This window comes from Delphinapterus leucas, chromosome 19, assembly GCF_059928025.1.
Source record: "Delphinapterus leucas isolate spDelLeu-1000000601 "Yukka" chromosome 19, BTC_Dleu_Yukka2, whole genome shotgun sequence".
Lineage (NCBI taxonomy): Eukaryota > Metazoa > Chordata > Mammalia > Artiodactyla > Monodontidae > Delphinapterus > Delphinapterus leucas.
The window spans coordinates 63,478,198-63,504,748 of NC_143147.1; the positions used below are offsets into that span (position 1 = coordinate 63,478,198).

At 47.1% G+C, this 26,551-nt stretch overlaps 1 protein-coding gene and 1 pseudogene across 2 annotated transcripts in view; both read left to right on the forward strand.

Moving 5' to 3' along the window:
• The window catches only part of GRB2 (growth factor receptor bound protein 2), a 70,006-nt gene extending 60,348 nt beyond the window's left edge, over positions 1 to 9,658 (forward strand). For both annotated transcript variants that reach the window (XM_022589632.2, XM_022589633.2), the window contains exons 4-6: positions 3,509 to 3,631; positions 6,622 to 6,790; positions 7,545 to 9,658. In XM_022589632.2, coding sequence (XP_022445340.1) covers positions 3,509 to 3,631; positions 6,622 to 6,790; positions 7,545 to 7,730 — 478 coding nt within the window. In that variant the 3' untranslated portion in view covers positions 7,731 to 9,658. The remainder of the gene's footprint in view (positions 1 to 3,508; positions 3,632 to 6,621; positions 6,791 to 7,544) is intronic.
• Positions 9,659 to 9,770: 112 nt separating this feature from the next.
• Positions 9,771 to 21,725, forward strand: LOC149746800 (ATP synthase F(0) complex subunit g, mitochondrial pseudogene; annotated as a pseudogene).
• Positions 21,726 to 26,551: the final 4,826 nt, after the last annotated feature.

The window sequence follows — 26,551 nt, forward strand, 5'->3', positions numbered from 1 at the left end:
GCTGCAGGTGGGCTTCTCATTGCAGTGGCTTCTCTTGTTGTGGAGCATGGGCTCTAGGCAAGTGGGCTTCAGTAGCATTTGGGCTCAGTAGATGCAGTGCATGGGCTCGGTAGTTGCGGTGCATGGGCTCAGTAGTTGGGCGCTCAGGCTCAGTAGTTGTGGCACACGGGCTTAGTTGCTCTGCAGCATGTGGGATCTTCCCAGACAAGGGATCGAACCTGTGTCCCTTGCATTGGCAGGCGGATTCTTAACCTCTGCGCTACCAGGGAAGCCTGCTTTTCATATTTCCAGGCTGAAGGAGAATTCAGCAGAACATCAGACTGTAATTTTTATATTAAATAAAATGCCTGTGGCTCTAAATCCTTGTTTTTCTTCAGATTGTTTCAGGTGACGTCAGCACTTCAAATCTGACTGTTGGGAACATAGGCAAGGCCACCTTCCTTGGATAGTTGTAGTTACTGACCTGATTGATGGATTAGCTTTTTAGGAAGAGTCACTCTCATGCCTGCTCCTCTCTCCCCACTGTAAAGAACTTTGGAATAATAATTGATCAGGAAGCGTCCAGGCCCCATGGTGGTGTTCTTCACAGACACTAGCTGGAACGCAGGCAGTGTTCATCCATCCAAGCTCTGCAAAAGGAAACCATATTGCCAGAAAAGACCATCACCCTGTACCTGTGCAGTGGTGGGCCTCACAGGCCTGTTTCACATGAACAGGGCTGCTGTGTGACTGGATGTCCATAAGTACAGGGTCAGTGTTGGTTTCATAGCTATGGGAGGGTACAGAGTACCAGGCCCCTCCTTCCATCTCCCCAGCCTCCCTTACTTCCCTTTTTTGGTTTTTGTTAGGGAGCAAGAGGGAAGTTTAAAATGGAGTATGGGGCTTCCCTGGTGGCACAGTGGTTGAGAGTCCGCCTGCTGATACAGGGGACACGCGTTCACGCCCCAGTCCGGGAAGATCCTACATGCTGCGGAGCGGCTGGGCCCGTGAGCCATGGCTGCTGAGCCTGCGCGTCCAGAGCCTGTACTCCGCCACGGGAGAGGCCACAACAGTGAGAGGCCCGCGTACCGCCAAAAAAAAAAAAAAAAAAAAAAAATGGAGTATGACCTAATAGAGCATTTGAGCTAACAAATTAAACACAGACTACGAAATGATTGTTGGCATTAGTGTTGCAACATGAGTTGTATATACTGGGGGTGGATCCAAATATGTGCTTTTCACATTAAATGTATATGGATGGGTGCCTATGGGATGTAATAAAGACTTGAATTGGAAATAAGCTGCCTCCTCCCATTAGCTTTCTCCCTTGCTAATTGTATTGCAGTATAAACCCATCTTTTAAAAAATTTTAAGAAGTTTGACCACAGCCATGTAGTCACACGTAAATATCACCATTAAAAGAAGTTAATCAAAGTTATAACAGTATAAAATGCTAAGGAGGTGTAGGATGGTGGTATTAAATGTTATAACTGAGAGTGATAGCTGTTTCTCACAGTGTCATATCCCTTATGTTGTGGGACATCCTCTTTTTCGAGAGGGAGGAAGGGGGGGAGGGAGTGTGTGTGTGTTTAGTGAAAATGGGAGCAGGTACAAAAGAAGTCTTTATTTAATAAAATGGTCTCCAACTAATTTTCCATTTTTCAATCTGGGTGCTTATAACGGGTGTTTTTTATGAAGTAAATCTTTGTAAAAATTCCAGTTAGAGTACTTTGCTTCACCACAGGTTTGTTTTTTTTTCCCCAAGTTGAAAATAAAAATGAGTTAATTTTAAGCTGAGAGGAAGAAAATACTGCCACCATATCTATGTATTTGTGCACCATAAGGGAAGGTCCACAAACATACACATCTAACTGCCAACAGTTGCTGCCTCTGGGGAGTTTGAGGGAAGAGTCTTGCTTATTTTTACTTCACGTACATCTAAGCTATTTTAATTTATGTTCATTACTTGTACCTTAAAAAAGGAAAGCAGAAAGGAAAATGCCTGCCTGGTAGGAAGATTTGGGGGGGTCTAGGAGGAAAGAATGTGACTGTTGGGGAACTTCTCGCCACTTCTCGGCCAAATGGCTACTGAGTGCACGGGCACTGCAATGTAAACCAGAGGGCACAGATGAAAACAGAAAGTACTTACGTGACCTCAACACTATGAGCTGTCCTTTCCTAGTGGGAGATAGTTCTGTTGTGTTACTACATGATTTCTCCTGTGTGGCCTTACTTCCAGGCCCTGGAAGACTTACCCTCAAGTTCTTTGTAGGTGCAGGAAGATAGGTTGTACCAGCTCCTCAGCGGCTTGGCATTACTTCACTTCAAATGAGAAAGATACAAGGCTGCAGACTTTAGGAATGTTTAAAGGTTACTAATGGCAACTTCTGAATGTATCCTTCCTAGCAGCTCCCATCCTTCTGTTTGAATTTTAGTATAGTGTATTGTTTCAGAGACATCTTGCAGTTGCTTATAAGTAAGATAGATATATGTTAGATTTATAACTTTAACAGACTCCTTGTATCTTTGTTATTCTAGTTTGCATATTTAATGCATGTTAGTTACCATGTACGGAGTCTGATGAAGCAGGTAGGTCTTTTATTAGTGACAAGTGGCATCGTTGCTTTGTTTAAAATAATAACACAGTAAAGACAAGTTGCAAAGAGAACCTTGTTTTCACAGTCATCTATCCTAATTAGTTGTGGCTTTCCTGGGAGAAGTGAGGTGCCTGTGACTTGAAGCTGTTTCAGAGATTTCTCCTCCTCTTCCTCCTGGTCAGCCCCAGCCCCTGCTGCTCCTACCCTTTTCCATGAATTCACCCACTTTTTCTTGTGACCAAGGTCAATTAGCATTGGGAGCAGAAGAATCTGTAAGTTACTCCAAATGAAAAAGTGAATTTTGCAACCAGCTGCCTCTGCACGGAGTAACACATGGCATTCCTAATGGTTCCTGAAAACCACACTCTGAGCGGTGACGGCAGAGAGTGGCCTTGAGAGGAGTGCCAACCACAGCTACGAGCAGAGGCTGCTCCCTCACAGCCTGAACCTCTTCCCTTTGTGCTGTTACAAGAAGTGGCCCTGTCTCCAGCTTCTGGGCCTTCCAGCTTTCCTACCCCCGTTTCTCTTCATCCCACTGTAGCAAGGCTGCTGCCTTATCGAGTGGCTGCGGGAAGGGCCTGTCTCACCTTAGGTGGTTCATCACGTGCTCAAATCGATAGGCCTGGGCTTTCCCTGCTGCCTTGATGAGTCAGTGGGGGGCCCAGTGAGCTTTGGCCCAGGAGGCCCATTTTTAAGTGTCTTCCTGTATAGAAAGTGGCCCACGATTGTGTCTTTTGAGTCACTGGGGAATGGAGGAGACGGTTGAAGGGAGATGGTCCCCCTCTCAAGGCGTGATGGGGCATGTGGAGACAGGAGGGTAGAGAGGGAGGCCCTTCCTTCAGCGAGCAGCGTTCTGTCACTCATTTCGGAGGCTGGATATCCCGTTTCTTTGTGGGGAAGCAGATGTTGACTGGCTTGCCTTCCTTCCTTAGGTGGTTTTTTGGCAAAATCCCCAGAGCCAAGGCAGAAGAAATGCTTAGCAAACAGCGGCACGATGGGGCCTTTCTTATCCGAGAGAGCGAGAGTGCTCCTGGGGATTTCTCCCTCTCTGTCAAGTAAGTATTTACTACTTGGATTGCCTGGAATCCTGTCTTCACATGATGGAAATTGTGAAGCCAGAGGCCAGGTGTCTGGGTACACACACCAAAGGTGGCAAACTGGGAGAGGTTGAGCCTAAACAGTATTTTATAGATCAGAAAAATTTACATTAAAATCCTAATTTCTGGCTCCTCTTAAAAATGACCTCTAGCAGCGCTGGATTTAGATTCCCATGTGAAAACCATCTTTAGTTGCTGAGCAGCAGCTGAGCTTCAGAGAGCAAATACTTGCCAGTTGTCCCCAATCCCCACCACTCTGCAGTGCTCTCCACACACACGGCTCTTCCCTCATCCGGGCACCCCTGCCCTCTGTGGGATTCCTGCAACTCTGTAACAGCAACTGATCACCAGGTCAGCTGCCTTGTGCACCTTGACTAGGTGTCTCTCTGAAATCTACCAGTGTCATACTAGGCCTCACACTGACTTAAAAGGTGACCACAGGGGTTTGGGGGTTTTTGCTTTCCCCAGTGGTAAATTTAAATGTGGAATGGAGCTGGTATGCAGGGAGTGGGGAAGGCAGGGAGTTATACAACCTTGGTATAACTCCTTGGTATAGAGAATATAAATTGGAACTTTGAGGATCCTAAGCTAATCACTTCCCATCTGTGACGTAAGGATTTTGAATCAAATTGTCATTTTTCCATATGTGTTTTGACTCTGTCCGTTTCTAGTTAATATATTATCACAGGAAACCCTCCCCTAGGAATCTTAGAAATCACGTCATCGTTTATGTGACAAAGAGGTGACTAGATTAAAAACTCAGATCACTTTAGTATACATTTAAAATGAAGGCTGTAAAACAATTTATTTGCCATTTACAAATGATATAAAGATTTTTCAGTTTCAAAAATCAGCTCAGTATCTTGTTTCATTTTAGGATCAAATGTGCAGTTAAAGTGTGGGTTTCTTTAATATAGATTTAAATTTAAAATTTTTGTGTTTCTTTTCTCAGTGAAGATGTGGGAGGTGGTTTCAGGTGACATTTGCAGTATCTTTCAGATACATTTCCAGTATAGTTAGGTTTTAGTCCCAACATGAAAAAAATCAAACTGGATCTAATAGTTTTTTTCCTCTTTTAACAACGGCTTTTTTTTTTTGAAACTTTCTTTTTTAGAGCAGGTTTAGGTTCACAGCAAAATTGAGTGGAAGGTACAGAGTTCCCGTGCACCCCTTACTCCCATATGCTTAGAAACAGTGGCTTTTTGATGTGCTTGATTAAACACCTGCATATGAGGACCTGGTGGGCTGAGAGCACCTTGAGGTGGAAGAGTCCTTATGCTTCTCATTAACTTGTGTTTCCGCCTCTGTTTTCCTTAACGTTTTATACTGACCTGAGTATAAATCGAACAGTGGAGGACAAGGAGTACAAGCAGTTAATCCTTGAATGATGGCCAAAAACCCCATGGCAGTTCAGGTTCGGTTGTCTGATGACCGTGCGCTGGCTGCCTGCCCACCCATGCTCATGCGCTGGCTGTCGGGAACCTCCCAGACCCTTCCGTTTTATCAAATAAAACCTTTAAAGAGTTCATGTATTTGTTGCTTTAGAAATAAAATTTGAAACAGGTGTCATAACCACCTCTAACAACACAAGCACCTGCACCAAGGAGGTTCAAGAGTGTGCAGTCTTGAGTTTCAAGGTGTTGAGTCTAATGGAAAAACCGCGGTAGTTAACAGCTCACCGTTAGGGAACCTGTACCCCTTTCAGAAGCCACCTGCATTGCACTGTGGGAGTGGGCTCCCACGGGCCCAGAAGTGCCATTTCAGTATGTCCTTCTTCCTCATAAAGCTTTCTTCCTCATCCACCGTTTTTCCCATGAAATAGTGCTGTTTCTAAGCACTTCGCACTTGTACTCAGTGGCTTCCTTAAAGCTCAGTGCTGCCACCTGCTGGGTTGGTTTTAAGAAGTATTTATGCTTTAGTACCAGCGATGGGAGGAGAGACTCTCAGTCGTTCATTTAACAGATCTTCATAGAGCGTCTTCTGAGGGCTGGGCGCTGGTGTGGACCTCAAGGACTCGGCAGAGAGTGGGACAGGCAGGGCCTTGTTTGAGCTGATGTTCTAGGCAGACAGCACGACGGTGGTGGGCCATTCCCACTCAGCCAGGCTCATGCTGTTTTTCTGGGCCATTGTAAAGAGAGCATTTGCCTCTTTACCAGGTGGTAGAGAAGCCTTTTATGGGGGGTGGCCTTTTATTTATTGTCCCAGCATGTTCTTTGTTTTTGAGATCTTTTCCTCTTAAGTAGAGCTAAAATCCCTGAGTAGAAAACATGACTTTAAACTCTTCCCAGTTACAGGAAAATTGTTGGAAATTGTCCAATCCCTCCTTTCCTCACCTTATTTCCTATCTTATCTTTTGTAGTCTTCAAATGTCACACAAGATTTCAGTTCTGTTTTTCATTTGGCACAGTGTAGGGCACATAGAGGCATTATATAGGTTAGGACATTTTTTTTTTTTTTTTTTTTGCGTTACGCGGGCCTCTCACTGCTGTGGCCTCTCCCGCTGCGGAGCACAGGCTCCGGACGCGCAGGCTCAGTGGCCGTGGCTCATGGGCCCAGCCGCTCCGCGGCATGCGGGATCCTCCCAGACTGGGGCACGAACCCACGTCCCCTGCATTGGCAGGCGGACTCCCAACCACTGCGCCACCAGGGAAGCCCAGGACATTTCTTTTTATTTACAAATGTTTTCAGAATTAGACAGACTGACAGGGTTTCCCTGTCTGGCGAGGATTCTTCCTGTTGTCACTGGTAATTGTCATCCTAATGGAGGGTCTCAGGGTGCTCTCCAGCCAGGAAGTCAAGTTGTGTTACAGTCCTGGGCACCCAGCCTGTGAGGGGCATGGCCAGCACACAAGTTCTCCAGGACACCTCCTTGGTGGGCAGGTGGCCCCTGGGTGGCTGGGACAGAGCCCTCTGGCCTGTTCTCACGTGTATCCTCTACCCCTCCCCAGGTTTGGAAATGATGTACAGCACTTCAAGGTGCTCCGAGATGGGGCTGGAAAGTATTTCCTCTGGGTGGTCAAGTTCAATTCTTTGAATGAGCTGGTAGATTATCACAGATCTACATCCGTCTCCAGAAACCAGCAGATATTTCTCCGGGACATAGAGCAGGTGCCACAGGTAAGCCTCGTGAGAGACATTGGGATCTTTCTTAGCAATTAAGAATAGCTCTTTAGGCAAGCAGGTGTTTTTTTAAAAGGTTCCTTTTGGACCTTCTGTGTTCATTATTAAGTCATGTTAAAGATTTGAAGTTTGAAACAAAAAATAGTTTTGTCATTTCCAGAGGCTGCTTCTCTGAAGCATTGTGTTGCTAGTTACCTTGTGTCTCTTGGAAGAAGGTCTTTAACACACCCTCAAATACTCTGCCTGGAAGTAAACTTTGAGGAAAATCGTACTGTAAGGGAGTGAAGTCCACACTCATTCTTAAAATCCTTCTCACATGTAATGGTTAATACCACCTTATTTTATTCAAGCTTTTACTCTTCTCACTGTATAAAACCTTAAGGATTTTCTAAGTGATAAAGTGATAGGAACTAAACCATTTTCACATCTGGGATTGTAAACAAAACCCCACTGGCTGTTTCCAAAGTTCTTTCCTCTTGAAGCAGTACCTGCTGCTCTTTGCTTGATGCTGGGGTGCAACCCGCCTCCACGGTGGGGACACCCAAGTGGTTTTGAGCACTGGTGAAGACTGCACGACACCCACCTCGAGTAAACTGTAAGAATTGGTGGGGAGGGGAGGAGAAGTGAGGGGTTATTTCAGGAAATGTGAAAAGGCTGGCACACATCAGTTTCCCCATCACCGGTCCGCTTACGAGGGGCTGGCCACGATCAGGGATGCAATGTGTGTTTTCTCCCTGCCCCTCTTCTGCAGCAACCGACGTACGTCCAAGCCCTCTTTGACTTTGATCCCCAAGAGGATGGAGAGCTGGGATTCCGTCGGGGAGACTTTATCCACGTCATGGATAACTCAGACCCCAACTGGTGGAAAGGGGCTTGCCACGGGCAGACCGGCATGTTTCCACGCAATTACGTCACCCCCGTGAACCGGAACGTCTAAGAGTCAAGAGATTATTTAAAGAAAGCGAAGAATTTTAAACACGTACGAAAGAATTAAGCCCATCAGCTGCCTGTGTGAGCAGCCCGTGAGGGAGCTCAGAATGCGCAGCTGGGCCACCTGGCGACCCTCTCACTTCGGCTGGAACTCGGGGGGGGGGGGTGGGAGGGGGAGTTGGATATAACAATGCCAAAACTTACCTATAAATTAAGAGAAGAGTTTTTATTACAAATTTTCACCACTGCTCCTGTTCCTCCTCCTTTGTCCTTTTTTTCATCCTGTTTCCTCTTCTGTCCATCAGTGCATGACATTTAATGCCACATATAGTCCTAGCTGATGCCAATAATAAAAGAAAAGAAACCACGTGGGCTGATATTTTCTCTATGCAAAATGTCTGTTTTAGTCGGGACGACAGAAAGAACAGCCACTTCTGTGTCCTGCGTTACATGCACACACACAGGAGCGGGCCGGGAGTGGGCGGCCCTTGCCCTTTAGCTTCTGCCGGAGGAGGGAGGGCAAGTGGGAACCTGCCTGCCAGCCCCCAGTCCCCGCCAGAATGTTGTGTCAGAGTTGGATGGGCGTGGGGGTGAGTGTGCCCCTCAGGGCTTCCTGCGAGCCAGGCCCCAAACCTGTGTCTCTCTTCCACATTGGTTTCCCTTTCCGATGGTGTTCCTGAGCATGTTGTTTTTCTTAGTGCCTTCTGCCTTATTTCAAGGGTTGCTTATGAGTGGTGGTTTTTATTTGTTTTGTTTTAAAAATAAGTTAAAGACAGCCAGTTTGTTTCCTACTCTGTAAATATTTTTTTCCCTCAAGGGAGGGGAGAACAGGGTAGGGAAGAGGAGACAAGTGAGATGAGGGTGTGGGCGTCCTGCCTGTGCACAGCCAGAGTCTTTAAGGTTCAACTTTAATATTTATAGCCCCTGGAGGTTAAGGGAGCCGGAGCCCCAGGGCACAGTGGGACCGGGTTACAGCCCTCCCCGCGTCTGACTGGAGCTGGCTGAAAGGGGGGCCAGGGTCCTTGACCTTGCGGTCTCAGGTGTTGTCTGTGCCCTCCGTAGCCCCAGACACCCCCAGACACCAGTCTCTGGAGCCAGCAAGTTTCAAATGCAGGAAGGTTTAAATTGTATCAGGTTCTACCGTGTTCCTACACTGGGGTGGGGTGTGCGGGCAGGATGAGCATTTTCCCTTCATTTTTCTTGCTCTGAAATCTAGGGGTATCTGTTCAGGGCTTTCACCTTTTGTGTCCCCCACCTGAGCTGCCCAGGTGAGCTTCAGGCCGCATTCAGGAAGCAGCTGAGTGGTTTTTCATGTCTCCATTCACAGCGGGCTGTGTTCATAGCTGCTCCACCCGACCCCCTGAAAAGGAAGTGTATCTGTGACACAGTGACATTTGGAAGGAAGATTGGAACGATAGGAAGGCTGAGTCCATTGCAAAGCTCTTTCTTTCCGTCTCCTGTTGGCTTCTTGGCCCTTGTGGTAACACGCCTGTGATCATCCTCTCCCCACCCTTCCCAAAACAAAAACGGGGCCACTGGGAGTTGGTGGCGGCCTTTGGCTTCTGAAGTGGTCCGTCGGCGTCTCCCCTGGACTCTGGTTATGGAGCCGGACTCGGCCTGGAGTGGCCTGGGGCCCAGGAGGCGCTGCCCTCCCAGACAGAGCGTCCGCCTCTCATCACCCCTGTCCACTAGCTTCTCCTCTCCTTGCTGATGATACGAGGAATCTCTGGCATTCTGCACCTGGACCGTTTGATTGTTTTATTTTGGAATTGGTGTATATCATGAAGCCTTGCAGAACTAAGTTTTGTGTGTATATATTTAAAAGAAAATCAGTGTTTAAATAAAAAGACCTGTGTACTTAATCCTTTAACTCTGCGGGTAGCATTTGGTAGGTAGTGATTAACTGTGAATAATAAACATACAATGAATTCTTCACTCTGTATCTTTTCTTTTTTTCCCCTCGCCTTAAGGTAAAAACCTAAAGATTCTGTCAGGGAATCAGGACACTTGTGTCCTTATTTCCAACTCACCTCACTCCTTGGGGACCATGGGGGTCTCACTGGGCCCCTGGAAGAGTGATGCCCACATCACTGTTGATCAGAATCCCTGCGAGCATGTTCCTCCCAGTGCAGAGTCCCACACGCCAGACGCCACCCTCAGATTGCGTGGAGGGCACCAGCAGCGCCCGGTGTTTCCGACAGAAGCCATAGGCCGCAGTTTGAAAACAGGTGTAGTCTCAGTGCCTCGTAAGGACTAAGCACGGCTGGCTTGGTTCTCGTCCCCTCCTCCCACCTAAATAAATAAAGGACAGAAGGACAGAATAAGCCATGTTGAAGGAGTCTCTGTCCCAACTCGTTACAGCAAACTCATTGGCCCAGCGGGCTGCCTCGGGGTGACACTGGGCCTGTCACCACCCATAGAGCTGGCTACAGGAGGTCAAATAAGACTTGTTTAGAGAGAGAACAGGAAAGAAACCAAACCCAAGGAATTTCCACTTAACGTTCTTGATCCTGTTCTTACACAGAGCCCCAGCACGCTTCCTCGCTTGTGGCTGCCCTGCTTGGATGAGAGAGTCTCCACTTCTCCCCTTCTCTGCAGTGACTGCGAGAGAGAACTTGACCCAGCGCTGCCCTGCTGGAGGCCACTGGGCTCAGGGTCCACCCAGGCTGGCCGAGCAGAAGCCAGCAGAAGTTTCCAGAAGGGGCCATTGAAGTGAAAACTTCAGGCAGTGACTGTCAGCCTCCTTGAGGCTTTTTGCCCTGTTTTGACTCATGGCCTCAGAATAGCCTCAGAATTAATGGGAAAATGGCTGCTTTTGCACTACCAGTTTGGTCACAAGTTTCTTGGTGTCTGTGTCCCCCTCCAGCCCTGGGTCTGTCATTTCTGGCGGGGGAAGGCGTCTGGGTGGGAGCGCCTTTGGGGAGACTGCACCGTGGGATGTAGTGGGCCGGCTCGGCTGCCTTTGACGACTGAAAGCTCTGGTGGGTGTGGCCTGCGGCCTGCTCCCTGAGCTCCTCCCAGAGCAGCCCTCCGACCTTCTTCACACCTGGTGACCTGGGAGATGGCAACAGAAGCTCGTCTTCAAGGATGATTGTGGAGGGGCGGTGGTGACAGCTCCTCCCCAGCGCTCTGAGTCAGTCTGCCGCGCTGGGGCTGCTGAGGTGACACATGGAAGGAGAAAGAGGATGGGCACAGTGGTCTGCCTTTCCTCAACACTTGTCCCCTTGACCTGCTTACAGTAGGTGACCTTCAAGTCAGAACGTCTGGCTTTTCCAAAGTGCCTGGATAACTAGGAACGGTGAGCGAGGAATTGTATTTACGCGTGCGGGAAATAACTCCTAAGACACTGGATTTACATGTTATGCAAATTCTCCAGGTCGGATCTGAGAGACATAGAAAAATAGATCTGTTTTTCACAGGAGAGCAAGGAGAGGTTGTGTACTCACAGAATGTGTGTTCCTTTGGAGACTTCTTACACTGGGGCTCAGGGGTTATAGGCACCTCCCTCCAACCAAGTCCCGAGGCAGGGGCCAGATGAAGCAGGGCCATGTAGCCACAGAAGGAGCTGGAAGTGGGCAACCCTGGAAGGGTTGGGATTTTTTGTTTTTGTTTTCAAGGATAGCTTTACTGAGATACAATTTACTATCATAAGGCCACCCATTTATGTATTTATTTGGCCACAGCATGCAGCATGTGGGATCTTAGTTCCCAGACCAGGAATCGAACCTGTGCCCCCTGAGGCGGAAGCTCGGAGTCCTAACCACAGGACCGCCAGGGAAGTCCCACAAGTCACCCATTTAAAGCAGACCATTCAGCGGTGTTTAATATTCACAGGTTATGCGATCAATTTTAGAACTTTTTCATGGAAAAAGTGGAAACCACGTATCCATTATCAGTTACTTGCCATCTTCCTCCAGCCCCTCCCAGCGCTTGGCCGCCACCAGTCTACTTTCTGTCTCTATGGATTTGCCTATTCTGGACTTTTTGCATAAACGAGATCATAAAATATGTGGCCTTTTGTGGCGGGCTTCTTTCACTCAGCATCGTGTTTCCAAGGCGCATCCATGGGGTGACACGTACCAGAGCGTCATTCCTTCTTACAGCCGAATAGCACTCCCTGGTATGGAGACACCCTGTCTTTTTTATCCGTTCGTGCAGTGATGAACATTGGGGTTGTTTCCACTCTTTGGCTGCCGTAAACGATGCTGCTGCAGACATTCACGTGCAAGGTTTTATGAGGACACACCCTGGAGGGTTTGAAGTAGAGGAGCAGACACAGTCCTGTTTGGCTAGAAGAGTGGAGAAAGGGGGCCACGGAAGAGACCCCCTGGTGAGCAGTTGTCCTGCCGAGCGAGGTGGGTGGCAGGGGGAGCGAAGAGAAGGTGGTTGATCTGAGTCATACGTAGGAGGACCGGTTGGCAAGACGTGGGGGTCACGGAAAACAAGGGGTAGAGATGACCCTCGGATCCTTGAGCAGCAGGGGCCCTGAGGTTGCTGTCGACTGAGACAGGGAGCCCTGGAGGAGGGCGAGCTGGCGTGCGGTGGGGAGGGAGGGTGGACCAGTTGCCTTTGGTGTCTGTGGCAAACGCCTGGAGCAGCAGAACGTGGTCACCTGGAGCTCAGGAGACAAGACTGAGCAAGGGATCAGGGTTGTGGGTGTGGAAGTGGTCCTGAATCCCTCGCCCTGGGTGAGCCCTCACCCGCTCTCCTCACAAGAGGGAAGAGGGCAGAATTCGGGGCCGGGCCCTGGGGACTGGACGAGGAAGCAGCAAAGGAGACGAGGAAGAGGCCAGAGAGGCAGGGGGCAAACCAGGGCTGCACAGTGCGGGGGCAGCTGGGCGTCCAGGAAACGGCCCCTGTGGCCATACTCCCCCAGGCCCCTCGACCTCCACCGTGCTCGATTGTCCCCAGACTGCCCGCACGCCTTGTGCTGAGAGACCTTCCTCCGCTGCCAGGTTGTTGAGAGGACAAAGTGCATATACTCCTGGCCCGTAGGTATGCTGCAAGGTCAGAGACAGTGAGCTTGGAGTCACGAGACCCAGGGCTTTATTCCAGGCTGCGTGGCCTTGGGCAGGGCCCTTAACTTCTGCTCCCTTCATTCATCTGTTTTCAAACAAGCCCATGTTGGGACTTAACTGGTGGCGCAGTGGTTAAGAATCCTCCCGCCAATACAGGAGACACGGGTTCGAGCCCTGGTCCGGGAAGATCCCGCATGCCGCGGAGCAACTAAGCCCGTGTGCCACAACCACTGAGCCTGCGCTCTAGAGCCCACGAGCCACAACTACTGAGCCCGTGAGCCACAACTACTGAAGCCCGCATGCCTAGAGCCTGTGCTCTGCAACAAGAGAAGCCACCGCAATGAGAAGCCTGCACACCACAACAAAGAGTAGCCCCCACTCTCCATAACTAGAGAAAAGGCCGCGTGCAGCAAAGAAGACCCAACACAGCCAAAAATAAATAAATAAAATAAATCAATTAAAAAAAAAAAAACAAGCCCATGTCACCAGGTTGGCCTGAGGATCCAGCGGGATTGCATCTGTAGATGTCTTACAAACTTTCATGTGACGGGACCGGTACTGATTATGATCTTGGCGTTCAAGGCCTTTCACAGTCTGAGCCTGGTCCAGTCCTCCAACTCTTTGGCCTCCAACCCTTCTGAGGGTCCCTGGCTTTCACCAGCATCCACCGTTCTCTCTGACCTGAGGCCAATCTGCTCAATTTCCTGACCTGCTCCCCGTGAACGCTGTTTCCACCACAGTCTCCAAACTCCGAACACAGGACCACTCCTTGACCCGTCCTGTGAGCCCACCCTCCTGCCTCCATCAAGCCCGGTGCCCTGCTTCCATGACCCGCTTGCCGGTGGCGGTCAATCTTACCTGCAGCCGGGAGCAGTGGAGCCACGGTGAGGACTCCAGACTCTGGGGTGGCCTTGGACGGGTCGCTTTGAGAGTTAGTAACCAGGTCGGTAACCTTAAACAAGTTACCTTTCTAAGCCTCCAGTCAAGAAACTGAGGTCAATAAACCACCTGAGGATTGCACAGGATAATATGGGTTAATCAGTGCTAGCCCCCACACCTGGTAATTATTCGGAGTCCAGCCTACTCCTGGTCAGCCCTGTGCCCACCTGCGACTCTTGTTCTTGTTGAGGGCAAGGGAATTCATCCAATATTTTCATTTTTTTAAAATTTAAATCTTTGATCCGTTTGAAGGCTGTCCTGGTGATCAGTGAGAGCTTGGATCCATCTCTCTTTGTTTCCAGATGGCTGCCCAGTTGCTCAGATAGTATTTCTTGAAAGATCCATTGTCAGGGACTTCCCTGGAGGTCCAACGGTTAAGACTCAGCGCCTCCACTGCAGTGGGCGTGGGTTCTATCCCTGTTCGGGAAATCCCGCATGCCACGCATGTGGTGCAGCCAAACAAAAACAAATTATCCATTGTCAGCTCTTAGATCTGAGAGGATGCATTTTGTACACTGAGTTTTGGTATGGTGGGGTCCTGTTTCTCCACTTTACGTCGTCCATGGGCCCGTGCTAGGCGTGCGGGGGTGGTTCCTGAGACTTCACAGCAGCTTAGGACATCTGATGGGGCTGTACCTCCCCCATCGCTCTCCCTTCTCGACTCGTCCTGGCTCTTCTTGCTTGTTTATGTTTTCAACGTAAACTTTAGAATCAGCTTGTCTAGTTCGAGAAAAAAAAAATGGCTCTGAGTGTTTTTATTTGGATCATGTTAGATTTATAAGCTACCTTCGGAAGAATTGGTATTTTTTTTAATTAATTAATTTATAAATTTTGGCTGCGTTGGGTCTTTGTTGCTGCACACGGGCTTTCTCTAGTTGCAGCGAGCGGGGTCTACTCTTCATTGTGGTGCGCGGGCTTCTCACTGCAGTGGCTTCTCTTGTTGTGGAGCACGGGCTCTAGGCACGCGGCCTTCAGTAGTTGTGGCACGTGGGCTCAGTTGTTGTGGCTCGCAGGCTCAGTAGTTGTGGACTTTGTGCATGTCGGTGGGAATATAAATTGGTGCAGCTGCTGTGGGAAACAGTACGTAGGTTCCTCAAGAAATTAAAAATAGCCTTCCTGGCGGTGACATTCAGCCGGCCAGTCAGGGCGATGGACTTTCCGTCCTAGAACCATGGCCCAGTTTGTCCGTAACTGCGCAGGGAAGGTCCGGGCACTGGTCAGTGCTGCTATGACTTTCTCAAAGCCTTGATTGGCCACATTTTGCCACTATGCCAAGGTTGAGCTGCTTCCTCCAACCTTGCTGGGTTCCCTACAGCTATTCAGAGCTTGAAAAAAATTTGTCAATAGTGCTCAAACTGGTAGCTTCCAACAGCTCACAGTTAAGGAAGCTCTGCTCAATGGTTTGGTGGCCACTGAGGTGTGTGGTGGTGGTTTTATGTTGGCAAGATCATAGACAAGCGTGGCATCATTGGCTATGATGTTTGAAGACCAATCTTTAACATGTGATTATATCTGTTTTATTATTTGGGTGTTCTTGGACCATGTGTGAGCAGACTGGTATTTGAATAAAATGAGACAGTGTGTCAAAAAAGACGTTAAAAGTAGAACCCTATGATCCAGCCGTCCCACTTCGGGGTATTTACTCAAAATAACTGAAATCAGGATCTCGAAGAGATATTAACATTCCTATGTTGATTGCAGCACTATTCACAATAGCCAAGATGTACAAACCACCCACATGTCCATCAACAGATGAATGGATAAAGAAGACAGGATACACAAACACACACAAGAAGACTGTTCAGCCTTAAAAAGAAGGAAATTCTGCAACATGCAACAACATGGATGAACACTGAAGACGTTATGCTTTAGTGAAATAAGCCAGTTCCGGAAGGATGATTCCACTTATATGAGTTATCTAAAGTAGTCAAATGCATAGAATCAAAGAATGGAATCGTGGTCACCAGGGGCTGGGGGAGGGGGAAATGAGTTATTGATCAACAGGCAGAAGATTTCAGTTCAGCAAGATGAGTAAGTGCTAAAGGTCTGCTTAGTACATTTTATGTGTATAATGTATACATAAAAACTTCAGAGGGTAGCTCTCATGCTGTGTTCTTCTTTTTAATTTATTTTAATTTTTTAAATTAATTAATTAATTTTTGGCTGTGTTGGGTCTTCGTTGCTGCGTGCGGGCTTTCTCTAGTTGCAGAGAGCAGGGGCTACTCTTCATTATGGTGTGCAGGCTTCTCATTGCGGTGGCTTCTCTTGTTGCGGGCGCAGGCTCTAGGCTGGCGGGCTTCAGGAATTGTGGCACGTGTGCTCAGTAGTTGTGGCTCGCAGGCTCAGTAGTTGTGGCACACGGGCTTAGTTGCTCCGCGGCATGTGGGATCTTCCCGGACCAGGGCTCGAACCTGTGTCCCCTGCATTGGCAGGCAGATTCCCAACCACTGTGCCACCAGGGAAGTCCCCTCGTGCTGTGTTCTTACCACAATAAAATTTTAAAAATTAAAAAGATATAAAGAAAGCTCATTGGCTATAATAGGTGGTTCTGGAACCTCATGGAAGAGAGAAAGTGGGAAATACCCATGTGAAGGAAAAAAAATATTCTTTGCAAAGCACCACAAGGATTCTAGTGCATGAGGAGCCCTGCTCTGGCCCATCCTCCTCCTTTGATGGGATGGATGGGAGAACGGGTGCCTAGAAGCAGTAATGAGGGTCTTGCCCAAGCCCTTAGAGCCTCACCTATCCTGTGAACGGTCACCCTGTTTTCAGCTCTGGTGAGGGCAGACCAGCAAGGACCAGACCGGGGTGTCTTCTTGCGCTCCATCTGCACCCCTCACCCTAAGACTTAAAAATGAGGAGGAAAATGCATATTTTAAGTTACTAATTGTTTTCCCTCCCAACCCTTGTTTCCTTTCCTGGCCTGATGAGCTGGTCTGAACAGAAGAAAAAGATGGTTGAACATTCCTCCCGCCCTTCCACCTTCCCCGCTCTTAGACTCCCAAGGGATCTGGAAGCAGTGGGAAACGCTCTGAAGTCTGTCTCAGTCAGCTCAGGCTGTGGTAACAAAACACCACATCTTGGGGAGTCCAAGATCATGGTGCCAGTGGATTTGGTTCTTGGTGAAGACTCCCTTCCTGGCTTGAGATGGCTGCCCCCTCCTTGTGTACTCACAAGGGGAGAGAGAAAGTGAGACAGAGACAGAGAGTGCTCTGGTAATAGAGGGGCTAATCCACCATGAGGACCCCACCCTCATGACCTCATCTAAACCTGCTTACCGGCGGCCAAAGGCCCCACCTCCTAATACTCTCACCTTGGGGGTTAGGGCTTCAACATATGAATTTGGGGGGACTCCAACATATGAATTTGGGGGGAGTCCAACATATGAACTTGGTGGGACTCCAACATATGAATTTGGGGGGATGCCAACGTATGAATTTGGGGGAACACCAACATTCAGTCCAGGACAAAGTTTGTAGTCCTAGCTCCACACCCTACTAGTTGTGTAACTTGGGGCAAATTACCCAACGCCTCTGAGCTTGTTTCCTTATCCATATGATGTCACACATTGTCTGCCTCCTAGGGTTTTGGGGAGAAATGACTCATATATAAAATATCAAGCACAATGCGAGAAGTTTGGTTCACGCTCAATACATGTTTCTCTTCATCTGTTCATACGTGGCGGAGAGGCCGTCTGCCATCTTCCCGTCTTCCTCTTTCTTCTTCTATACAAGTGGAATGCGCAGTGTTTAGTCTGTACCTTCCTGTGCAGAGTAAATACCTTTTGTCTCAGCCACTCAAGCATTTAGGTGTGGCCACGTGACTAAGTTCTGACCAATAGGATTCAAGTAAAAGGCTCTGGTGGCAGTTCCAGGCAAACTCCCCAGGACCCCTTTCACCTTCCATTCTTCCTTCATCCTCTGGCTGGATTCCACCTGCTGACTTGGGTCAAACAGTGAGGACCACACCCTAGGAGGGTGTCATGGTGAACTGGGAAGAGTCCGTGCCCCTGGGAGGTTTGTGGAGGCAGCTGCCAAACCACACCTGGACAGGACTTTGATGAATTTAAGCCACTGGACTTTGATGAATTTAAGGTACATTACTTTGGGGCTCTGTCACTTTCCCAGAAGCTAAGTCTTACCCTGATACCCCGTCGTTCATGCCTGTCTACCAAGTGGCCAGTCCCCACATTTCCTGACATCTCTTTTTCTCCAGAATTCAAGGAACCTCAGAAGCAGGTGTATCCCACCCCAAAGGTGAGCAGAGAAAGGCATCCAAAGAAGATGCCCCCACCGTCTTCTCTGTTCAACTCTCCCACATGTTTAATTCTCCTCCACATTTCCCTGTCTATAAATACCTTCAGGGGGTGAAGGCAGACGTGGGAGAAGGAGGTCATTGCACTCTGAGCCGGAGTAGGGTCCTGTTTCTTCCATCCCTGCTCTCCACATCGTCTACTGAACATTTTGAACACGGACTTGTGCCAGGTGCTGAAGACAAAGAGATGAATGAGAAAGTTATCAAACACCAATCTCCGCTCAAGACCTGCGAAGGATACTGAGCAATGATCTATCCCAGGACAGGAATGGGGACAAGGTGAGGCAAGAGGGACCACAGACTTGGACGGGTCGGGAAAGGCTTCAGAGAGACGCCGGGGGAAAGAAGGGAAAATTGTATATGCCAAAGCACATGGCATCAAAAAAGTAGAAAATAACAAGTATTGACGAGGACGTAGAGACATTGGAACCCTAATGGCTTGCTGGTGCAAATGTAAAATTGCTGTGGAAACTGGCCTGTTTAGCTCAAAAAGCTAAACATAGAATTACCATATAACCCAACAATTCCACTCCTAGTCATGTACCCAAAAGAACTGAAAATAGAGATTCAAGCTGATACTTGTATACTAGCATTCATTGCAACACTATTCACAGTAGCCAAACGGTGGAAACAACCCAAGTGTCCATCAAGAGATGAATGGATAAACTGTGGTTTATACACGCAAATGGAATATTAGTCAGCCATATAAAAGAAGTTCTGATCGATGCTACGATGTGAATGAACCTTGAAAACATTAAGCTGAGTGAAAGAAACTAGGCCCAAAAGGATGAATATTATATGGTTCCACTTATATGAAATATCTAGAATAGGTATATCCATAGAGACAGAAAGTAGATTAGAGGGGCCAGGAGGAGGAGGGAATGGGGAGTTATTCCTTAATGGGTACAGAGTTTCTGTTTTGGAGTGATGGAAAAGTTTTAGAAATAGATAGTGGTGATAGTGGTGATTGGACACCATTGTAAATGGAATTGATGCCACTAAATTGTACACTTAAAATGAATTGGGCGATTGGGATTGACATGTATACACTAATGTGGATAAAATCGGTGACTAATAAGAACCTGCTGTAAAAATAAATAAATAAAATAAAATTTAAAAATTAAAGAAAAAAAAAGGTTGAATTGGGGACTTCCCTGGCAGTCCAGTAGTTAGGACTCCGCGCTTCCACTGCAGGGGGCACGGGTTTGTTCCCTGGTTGGGGAACTAAGATCCCGCATGTCGCACAACACGGCCCAAAAAAAAAAAATCGTTGAATTGGCAAATTTTATATTATACACACACACATGGACACAGCACAGCACACGGGTTCCTGCAGGTTGAACTCTAGAAGGAGCAAACATGACCACAGGACCAAGGGGCAATGGCATTTTAGGGGAATCGCTGCCGCTGAGGCCACAGGGCCTGGGGTGCGGAGTGCAGGAGCACGTGGATTTTCTCTCATTAGGTCAGTGCTGTTCTGGTTTCCATCTCACCACCTTATCTTCTTCCACTCCACGCACTGGGTGACTTGATGCTGCACTCAGAGGATTGGATGAACGGAGCAAGACGTAACACAGCAAAAGACATGGATGTTTCTGAGACATCCATGTCGTGGTATGTTTCAGGAGTTCTTTCCTTATTGTCATTGAATAGTAGTCCATTGTGTAGATACCCTACATCATATAGTGCTCTGTTGATGGACATCTAAACCATCAATATTTCCAGTTTTTGGCTGCAAAGAACATTTTTGTGTGTGTGTGTGGTACGCGGGCCTCTCACTGTTGTGGCCTCTCCCGTTGCGGAGCACAGGCTCTGAACGCGCAGGTTCAGCGGCCATGGCTCACGGGCCCAGCCACTCCACGGCACGTGGGATCCTCCCGGACCGGGGCACGAACCCGCGTCCCCTGCATCGGCAGGCGGACTCTCAACCACTGCACCACCAGGGAAGCCCTGCAATGAACATTTTTATACAAATTTTTTTGTAAACATGTTTCATCTCTCTTGAATAAACACCTAGAAGTGAAATTGTTGTGTCATAGGTGTATAGGTGTTTAAGTTAATAAGAAACTGCCTGGCCTTTTCCCAGGTATTTGTGCCATTTTACACTCCTACCGGCAATGTCTGAGATTTCCAGTTGCTCCACAGCTCTGCTAAAATTTGGTGTTGTCAGTCTTTTTAATTTTAACCATTCTGGTGGGTGGGTGGTGGTATCTCATCGTGGTTTTAATTTGCACTTCCTTTGACTAATGATGTTGAATGCTTTTTCAATTGCTTATTGCCCATTTGTATCTTTCTTTGTGAAATGTCTGTTCAAATCTCTTACCTAATTTGTTTATTGGGTTGTTAATCTTTTTTTATTTTTAAATTAATTTATTTTGTTTATTTTTATTTTTGGCTGTGTTGGGTCTTCGTTGCTGCACGCAGGCTTTCTCTAGTTACAGCGAGCGGGGGCTACTCTTCGTTGCACTTTGCAGGCTTCTCATTGTGGTGGCTTCTCGTTGCGGAGCACGGGCTTTAGGCACGCGGACTTCAGTAGCTGTGGCACGCGGGCTCAGTAGTTGCGGCACACGGGCTTAGTTGCTCCGCGGCATGTGGGATCTTTCCCGACCAGGGCTCGAACCCATGTCCCCTGCGCTGGCAGGAGGATTCTTAACCACTGTGCCACCAGGGAAGCCCCGGGTTGTTCATCTTTTTATTATCAACTTTACATTCAGATTTGAGGTTCCCAGAAGTAGTCACTCCTGAGTCTGGTGGGATGAGAAGTTGTGGAGGAAGAAGACGTGATCTGTGGTTGGCATGGGACCTTCATGTTAGAGCTGCATCCTTATGTGCATTTGGTGGTGAGTGAAGACCGGCTTCGTACAGACACAGCAGGAAATACCTTCTCAAGGAAGCTCAGAAATGCATGATAGGTGAGGGATTGTGAACCACAAAGGTGGATGATCTGGTCAGAGAGAATTAAATGCTGAAAACCAAGAAGCCGGAAGCCTGGAAAATCCTCCAGCAAACTTGGAGACTTTTCTCTTTGGGCTGACATTGACACTCCCTATAGCTTCTTGACATTTGCCTCTACTGAGAAGAGCAAAAGAAGAAAATTGAAATGCATAAGAAATCAGCTCTTGAAAGTTACTGGACAGTGAATCCTCTTCCTTTTTTTTTTTTTCTCTTGGTTAGTTTACTGGTGTTTGAGTCATTTGCTGAGTGAATCTGAAAGGACAAAAAAAGGAACTGGATCAGAATTGTCTCTATCTTTGGCCCCTGCAGCCTGTCAGAACTTCTTCCAGAATCCATCAACAGTCGTTGGTTTTTCATGATTTTCTCAAACTTGTAGTCCTACAGTTTAAAAAATAAATAAGTAAACAGATAATGAAAACTTACGTCCACACAAAAACCTACACACACATATTTATAGCAGCTTTATTCATAATTGCTAAAATATGGGAGCAACCAAGATGTCCTTCAATAGGTGAACGGATAAAGAAGCTGTGTGATACATCCAGACAGTGGACTACTATTCAACGCTAAGAGGAAAAGAGCCATCGAGATATGGAAGAGGGCTTCCCTGGTGGCGCAGTGGTTGGGAGTCCGCCTGCCGATGCAGGGGACACGGGTTCGTGACCCGGTCCGGGAAGATTCCACATGCCGCGGAGCGGCTGGGCCCGTGAGCCATGGCTGCTGAGCCTGCGCGTCCGGAGCCTGTGCTCCGCAACGGGAGAGGCCACAACAGTGAGAGGCCCGTGATGATCAGCTAAGATGTGTATCCCCAATTCAGTGTCTCCCCAAATGTGGGCCACCAATCAAAATGCTTATTCCCAGGCCATGTACCAGATCTGCTTGATCGGGACAAGTGTAATCTGGAGAGGGTAATCTGCATTTTTAATTAAGCATCCCAGATGATGCTTATATCAGCTGAAGTTAAGAGCCCTTGAGATGCTTACTAAAAATGCAGATTCTTTTTAGATCTGTGGAGGTACAGAGGCAGCAAGGCTTGCACACCCTGTTGTCCAACCCCTTAATCTTTGTAGATGGAGAAACTGCAGCCCAGAGAAAAGAGTGCCTTGCCGAAGAGCCACGGCAAGTCACCTTCTGGCTCTCAGGCCTCTTTCGGATGGCATGGCCAACCAGCCACTCAGGCGGTAAGAGATTCTTTCTCCTCTGATGGGGAAGACCATCTGCTTAGACAGCTGATAAATACCAACTTGGTCAAGCCCGAGGAGGTGTTTACTTCCTCCGAGGGGGTGGGGGAAGTCCAAAGGAACTTTTCATAGTCTATTTGGGGTAAATGTTGATGAGGTCACAGAAGGATTCACTTCCCCAAGCTGACGGGAACCATTATTTTCCGGTTTCTCTTTTCACATGATTTGATTTCTTTAGTATATTTAACTTAAAATGAAATGACCAGATTTCCAATATGCAAAAACTAGAACTGGGGTGTAAGCCCAAGAAAACTGGCACCTGCCACTAATCTCACCTCAGCTTGACCACCAGTTTGCCATCTGACCTTGGAAGACCTTCAGTGCATCGCCTAGCCCCTTGGGGCCCTGGACCCTGGCTATGAGTCTTTTTAGTTCTGATGGTCTGTGGTTCCCTGAGTGTAACTCGTTCTACAATTAGCCTGTAACCAAAAGTCCTGCTGGCTTATCTGTTGAATGACCATTGGGAAGCCTATTCTAAAATGTGGGCTTGCTGTAGTCCAGGAGAACAAAGTAGAACCAAAGATCTCAATAGCCAAAGAGCTCATCTGGAGAGAAGTTAGTGGTCACTCCACAAAACTGCTGGAAAATGAAGATATAACGCAGAGGCTGGGGTTTCATGAGGAAATAAAGCAATCTCTAAGCAAGGAGACAGAGGAAGTGAGTGATGACAAAGATGACCCTGAGGACACAGTGGGGGACATTTTCAAGAACAGGAAGTCAGATTTCTGTACCAGGTTCTGCCTACTGTGGGCCACCTTAATATTTTATCCTCATGTGGACAGTGCTGAGGCACTAATGTTGAGTGGGAAAAAAAGTGAAAATTTTGTGTACCTATGAACAACTGATTTTCAGCAAAGGTGCAAAAGGCAATTCAGTGGGGAAAAAATAGGCTCTTCAACAGAAACAGTGTTGCAGGTGTTGGAACAATTAAATATGCAAATGAAGGAGGAGGAGTTGGGAGGGGAGGAGGTCATTCCGTATCACACACTGTACACCAAAGCTAACCCCAAATGCATCAGAGACCTAGATGTAAAACCTAAAACTATAAAGTTTCTATTGGAGGACTTCCCTGGTGGCACAGTGGTTAAGAATCCACCTGCCAATGCAGGGCACACGGGTTCTAAGCCCTGGTCCAGGAAGATCCCACATGCCGCAGAGCAGCTAAGCCCGTGTGCCACAACTATGGAGCCAGCGAGCCATTTTAATATGAACTACTGAGCCCACGTGCCACAAACTCTGAAGCCTACGCACCTAGAGCCCGTGCTCCACAAAAAGAGAAGCCACCGCAATGAGAAGCCCATGCACCGCAACGAAGAGTAGCCCCCGCTCGCCACAACTAGAGAAAAGCCCACAGTGCAGCAGCAAAGACCCAACACAGCCAAAAATAAATACATAAATTTATTTTTTAAATGTTCTATTGGAAAATATAGAAGAAAAGTCCAAATCCTTTGGATAGGCAAGGAATTCTTAGGTATGATACCAAAAACATCCATAAAGGGGAAAAAATCAATAAATTGCACTGCATTAAAATTAAGAACTTCTGGGGAATTCTTTCGTGGTCCAGTGGTTAGGACTTGGCACTTTCACTGCCAGGGCCCAGGTTTGATCCCTGGTCGGGGAACTAAGATCCCACAAGCTGCACAGCACAGCCAAAAAAAACCCTTCTGCTCTTCGAAAGACCCCAGATGTAATGATAGGGGACTGATATCCAGAAAATATAAAGAACCCTCAAAACTCAATAATAAGAAACAAAACAATCCAGTTAAAAATGAGCAAGGGACTTCGCTGGTAGTCCAGTGGGTAAGACTCCATGCTCCCAATGCAGGGTGCCTGGGTTCGATCCCTCGTCGGGGAACTAAATCCTGCATGCATGCCACAACTAAGAAGAAGTCCAGTGTCGCAACTGAAAGTCCGCATGCCGCAACTATAGATCCCGCATGCCGCCACTAAGACCTGGCACAGCCAAAAAAGTAAATCCATATTAAAAATGGGCAAAATATTTGAACAGATACTTCACTGAGAAGATAAATGGATAGCAAGTAAGCACTTGAAAAGACACTCAACGTTAGTCATCAAGGACATGCAAGTTAAAACCATAATGAAATACCACTATGTATTTATTAAAATGGCTAAATTTATTAAAAATTACCTTACCAAGGATGTGGAGGAACTAGAACGGTCATACTGCTGGTGGGGAAGTAAAGTAGTACAACCAAACCACTTTGGAAAACAGTTTGGCAGTATCTTAAAAAGTTAAATGTACACTGACTATATGCTCCAGATTTTCCACTCCTAGGTCTGTACCCAAGAGAAATTAACACAGATGTCCGTACAAAGACATATATGAATATTTGTAGTGAAACTGCACTCCTTTGGATGGAACTCAAACCCAGTCACACCTCAGATTGGGACTTCAATCCACAATCCCTGACTTAGGAGTGGACTTGAACCCACTGTCTTTTTTTACTATGAATTTATTTATTTATTTATGGCTGCTTTGGGTCTTCATGCTGCGTGCAGGCTTTCTCTAGTTGCGGTGAGCGGGGGCTACTCTTCGTTGCGGTGTGCGGGCTTCTCATTTTGGTGGCTTCTCTTGTTGTGGAGTACGGACTCTAGGCCCGCGGGCTTCAGTAGTTGCGGCGCGTGGGCTCATCTGCTCCGTGGCATGTGGGATCTTCCCCGACCAGGGCTCGAACCCGTGTCCCCTGCATTGGCAGGCAGATTCTTAACCACTGCGCCACCAGGGAAGTCCCAAACCCACTGTCTTTTAACTGAAACTGCACACCTGGTCTCAGGACTTACTGAAGCTCAGGTTCTTTTGTCTCAGTGCAGAAAGAATCCAGCGAGAGGCCCGAGGTGAAGTGGCAGGCAAAGAGTGAGTTTATTAGCATGGGATGCTTGTGAGAGATACAAGCAGGCAGACCAGGGAGCACAGCCCCCAGAACAAACTGGGCTACATTTTTATAATCAAAGAAAAAGTGGGGGGGGGGAGAAGACCAACTTCTTCCTCATTTTGGGTACATCATTAGTTCCTCCTTTAACCCTATATGGTCTAACCAGGACTGTCATGGCTCTATTGAAATCATATGTATATTAGCAAAAGGGTGGTAACCTATACTAAAATATGGTAATTCATCTCAGGTTTTGGTATCATGTCCTCTTTCACCTAGTTTCTTTCCCCTTTCTCCTCTATTCTTGTCTTGACTATATGCAGAAATGCTACTCTTCAAGGACCGTCAATTCCCTGACTTCGTGTAACAAGATGTAGACCCCGTATCTATTGTCTTATGTTTTAACTATCAGGACTTGGGGCTTGGGTGCGCCTGGTCTTCCTTCCAGGTAGAGCAGATTGTTGCTAGGTTGCTGAATTCTTTTCTTGAGTAGTTATTCGCTTACAACAGTCCCCCAAACTCCCTTAAAATTCCCTTTCTGTCTTTAATCCCCTAGTGGGATTTCTAAAATAAGTATTTATTTATCCTCCTCTATCCCTATCAATAGCAGCTTTATTTATAACAGCCAAAAACTGGAAGCAGCCCGAATGTCCATCAACAGGTGAATAGATTTAAAAATTATTGTATATCTGTACAATAGAATATTACTCAGCAATAAAAAGGGATCAATTAATAATACATACAACGTGGATGAATCTCACGATAATTATGCTGAGGGAAAGAAGCCAGAGAAAAAGAACGTCATGTTTGATTCCATTCATATAAAATTCTATAAAATGCAAACTAACCCATTATGACAGAAAGCAGATCAGAGACTGCTTGGGGAAGAGGGAGGGAGAAGAGAGGGCAAGAGGGAGGGATAGTAAAGGGGCACGAGGAATCCTTTAAGGTCATGGATATATATGTTCACTATCTTGTTCACACATAAAATTGTTCACTTTGGAAATATGTAGTCAACTGTATGTCAGTTACACCTCAATAAAGCTGTGTGGAAAATTGTGATGAGCCTAGAACACTTTGTCATGCCAGAAAACAAGGAAACGAGTCATTTTGTTTAAAGGATTCGGGTGCCAACCTGTTGGCCAACGATGGAAAAATACGAGTATCAAATCGGGATAATAATTACAGTGGATTGAAAAAGAACAAATATAATGTTCATAATGATAGATACAAATCCATGCGTTCATAATAGATATAAAATATGTGTTCATAATGGTAATAATAAAAAACCTCATTGATCAATATCCTGTGGAAGATACTAGGGAATCAATTATTTTGAAAACTGCTAAAGGTAAAGAATCAGGTATGTAACCTGACTTTTTTGTACTAAGTGTACCTCATGTAATCAATTAGCCGATGAGGTGATATTCCTCTTCATCTGTCTTCCAGCTAATAAATGCCGAAATGATA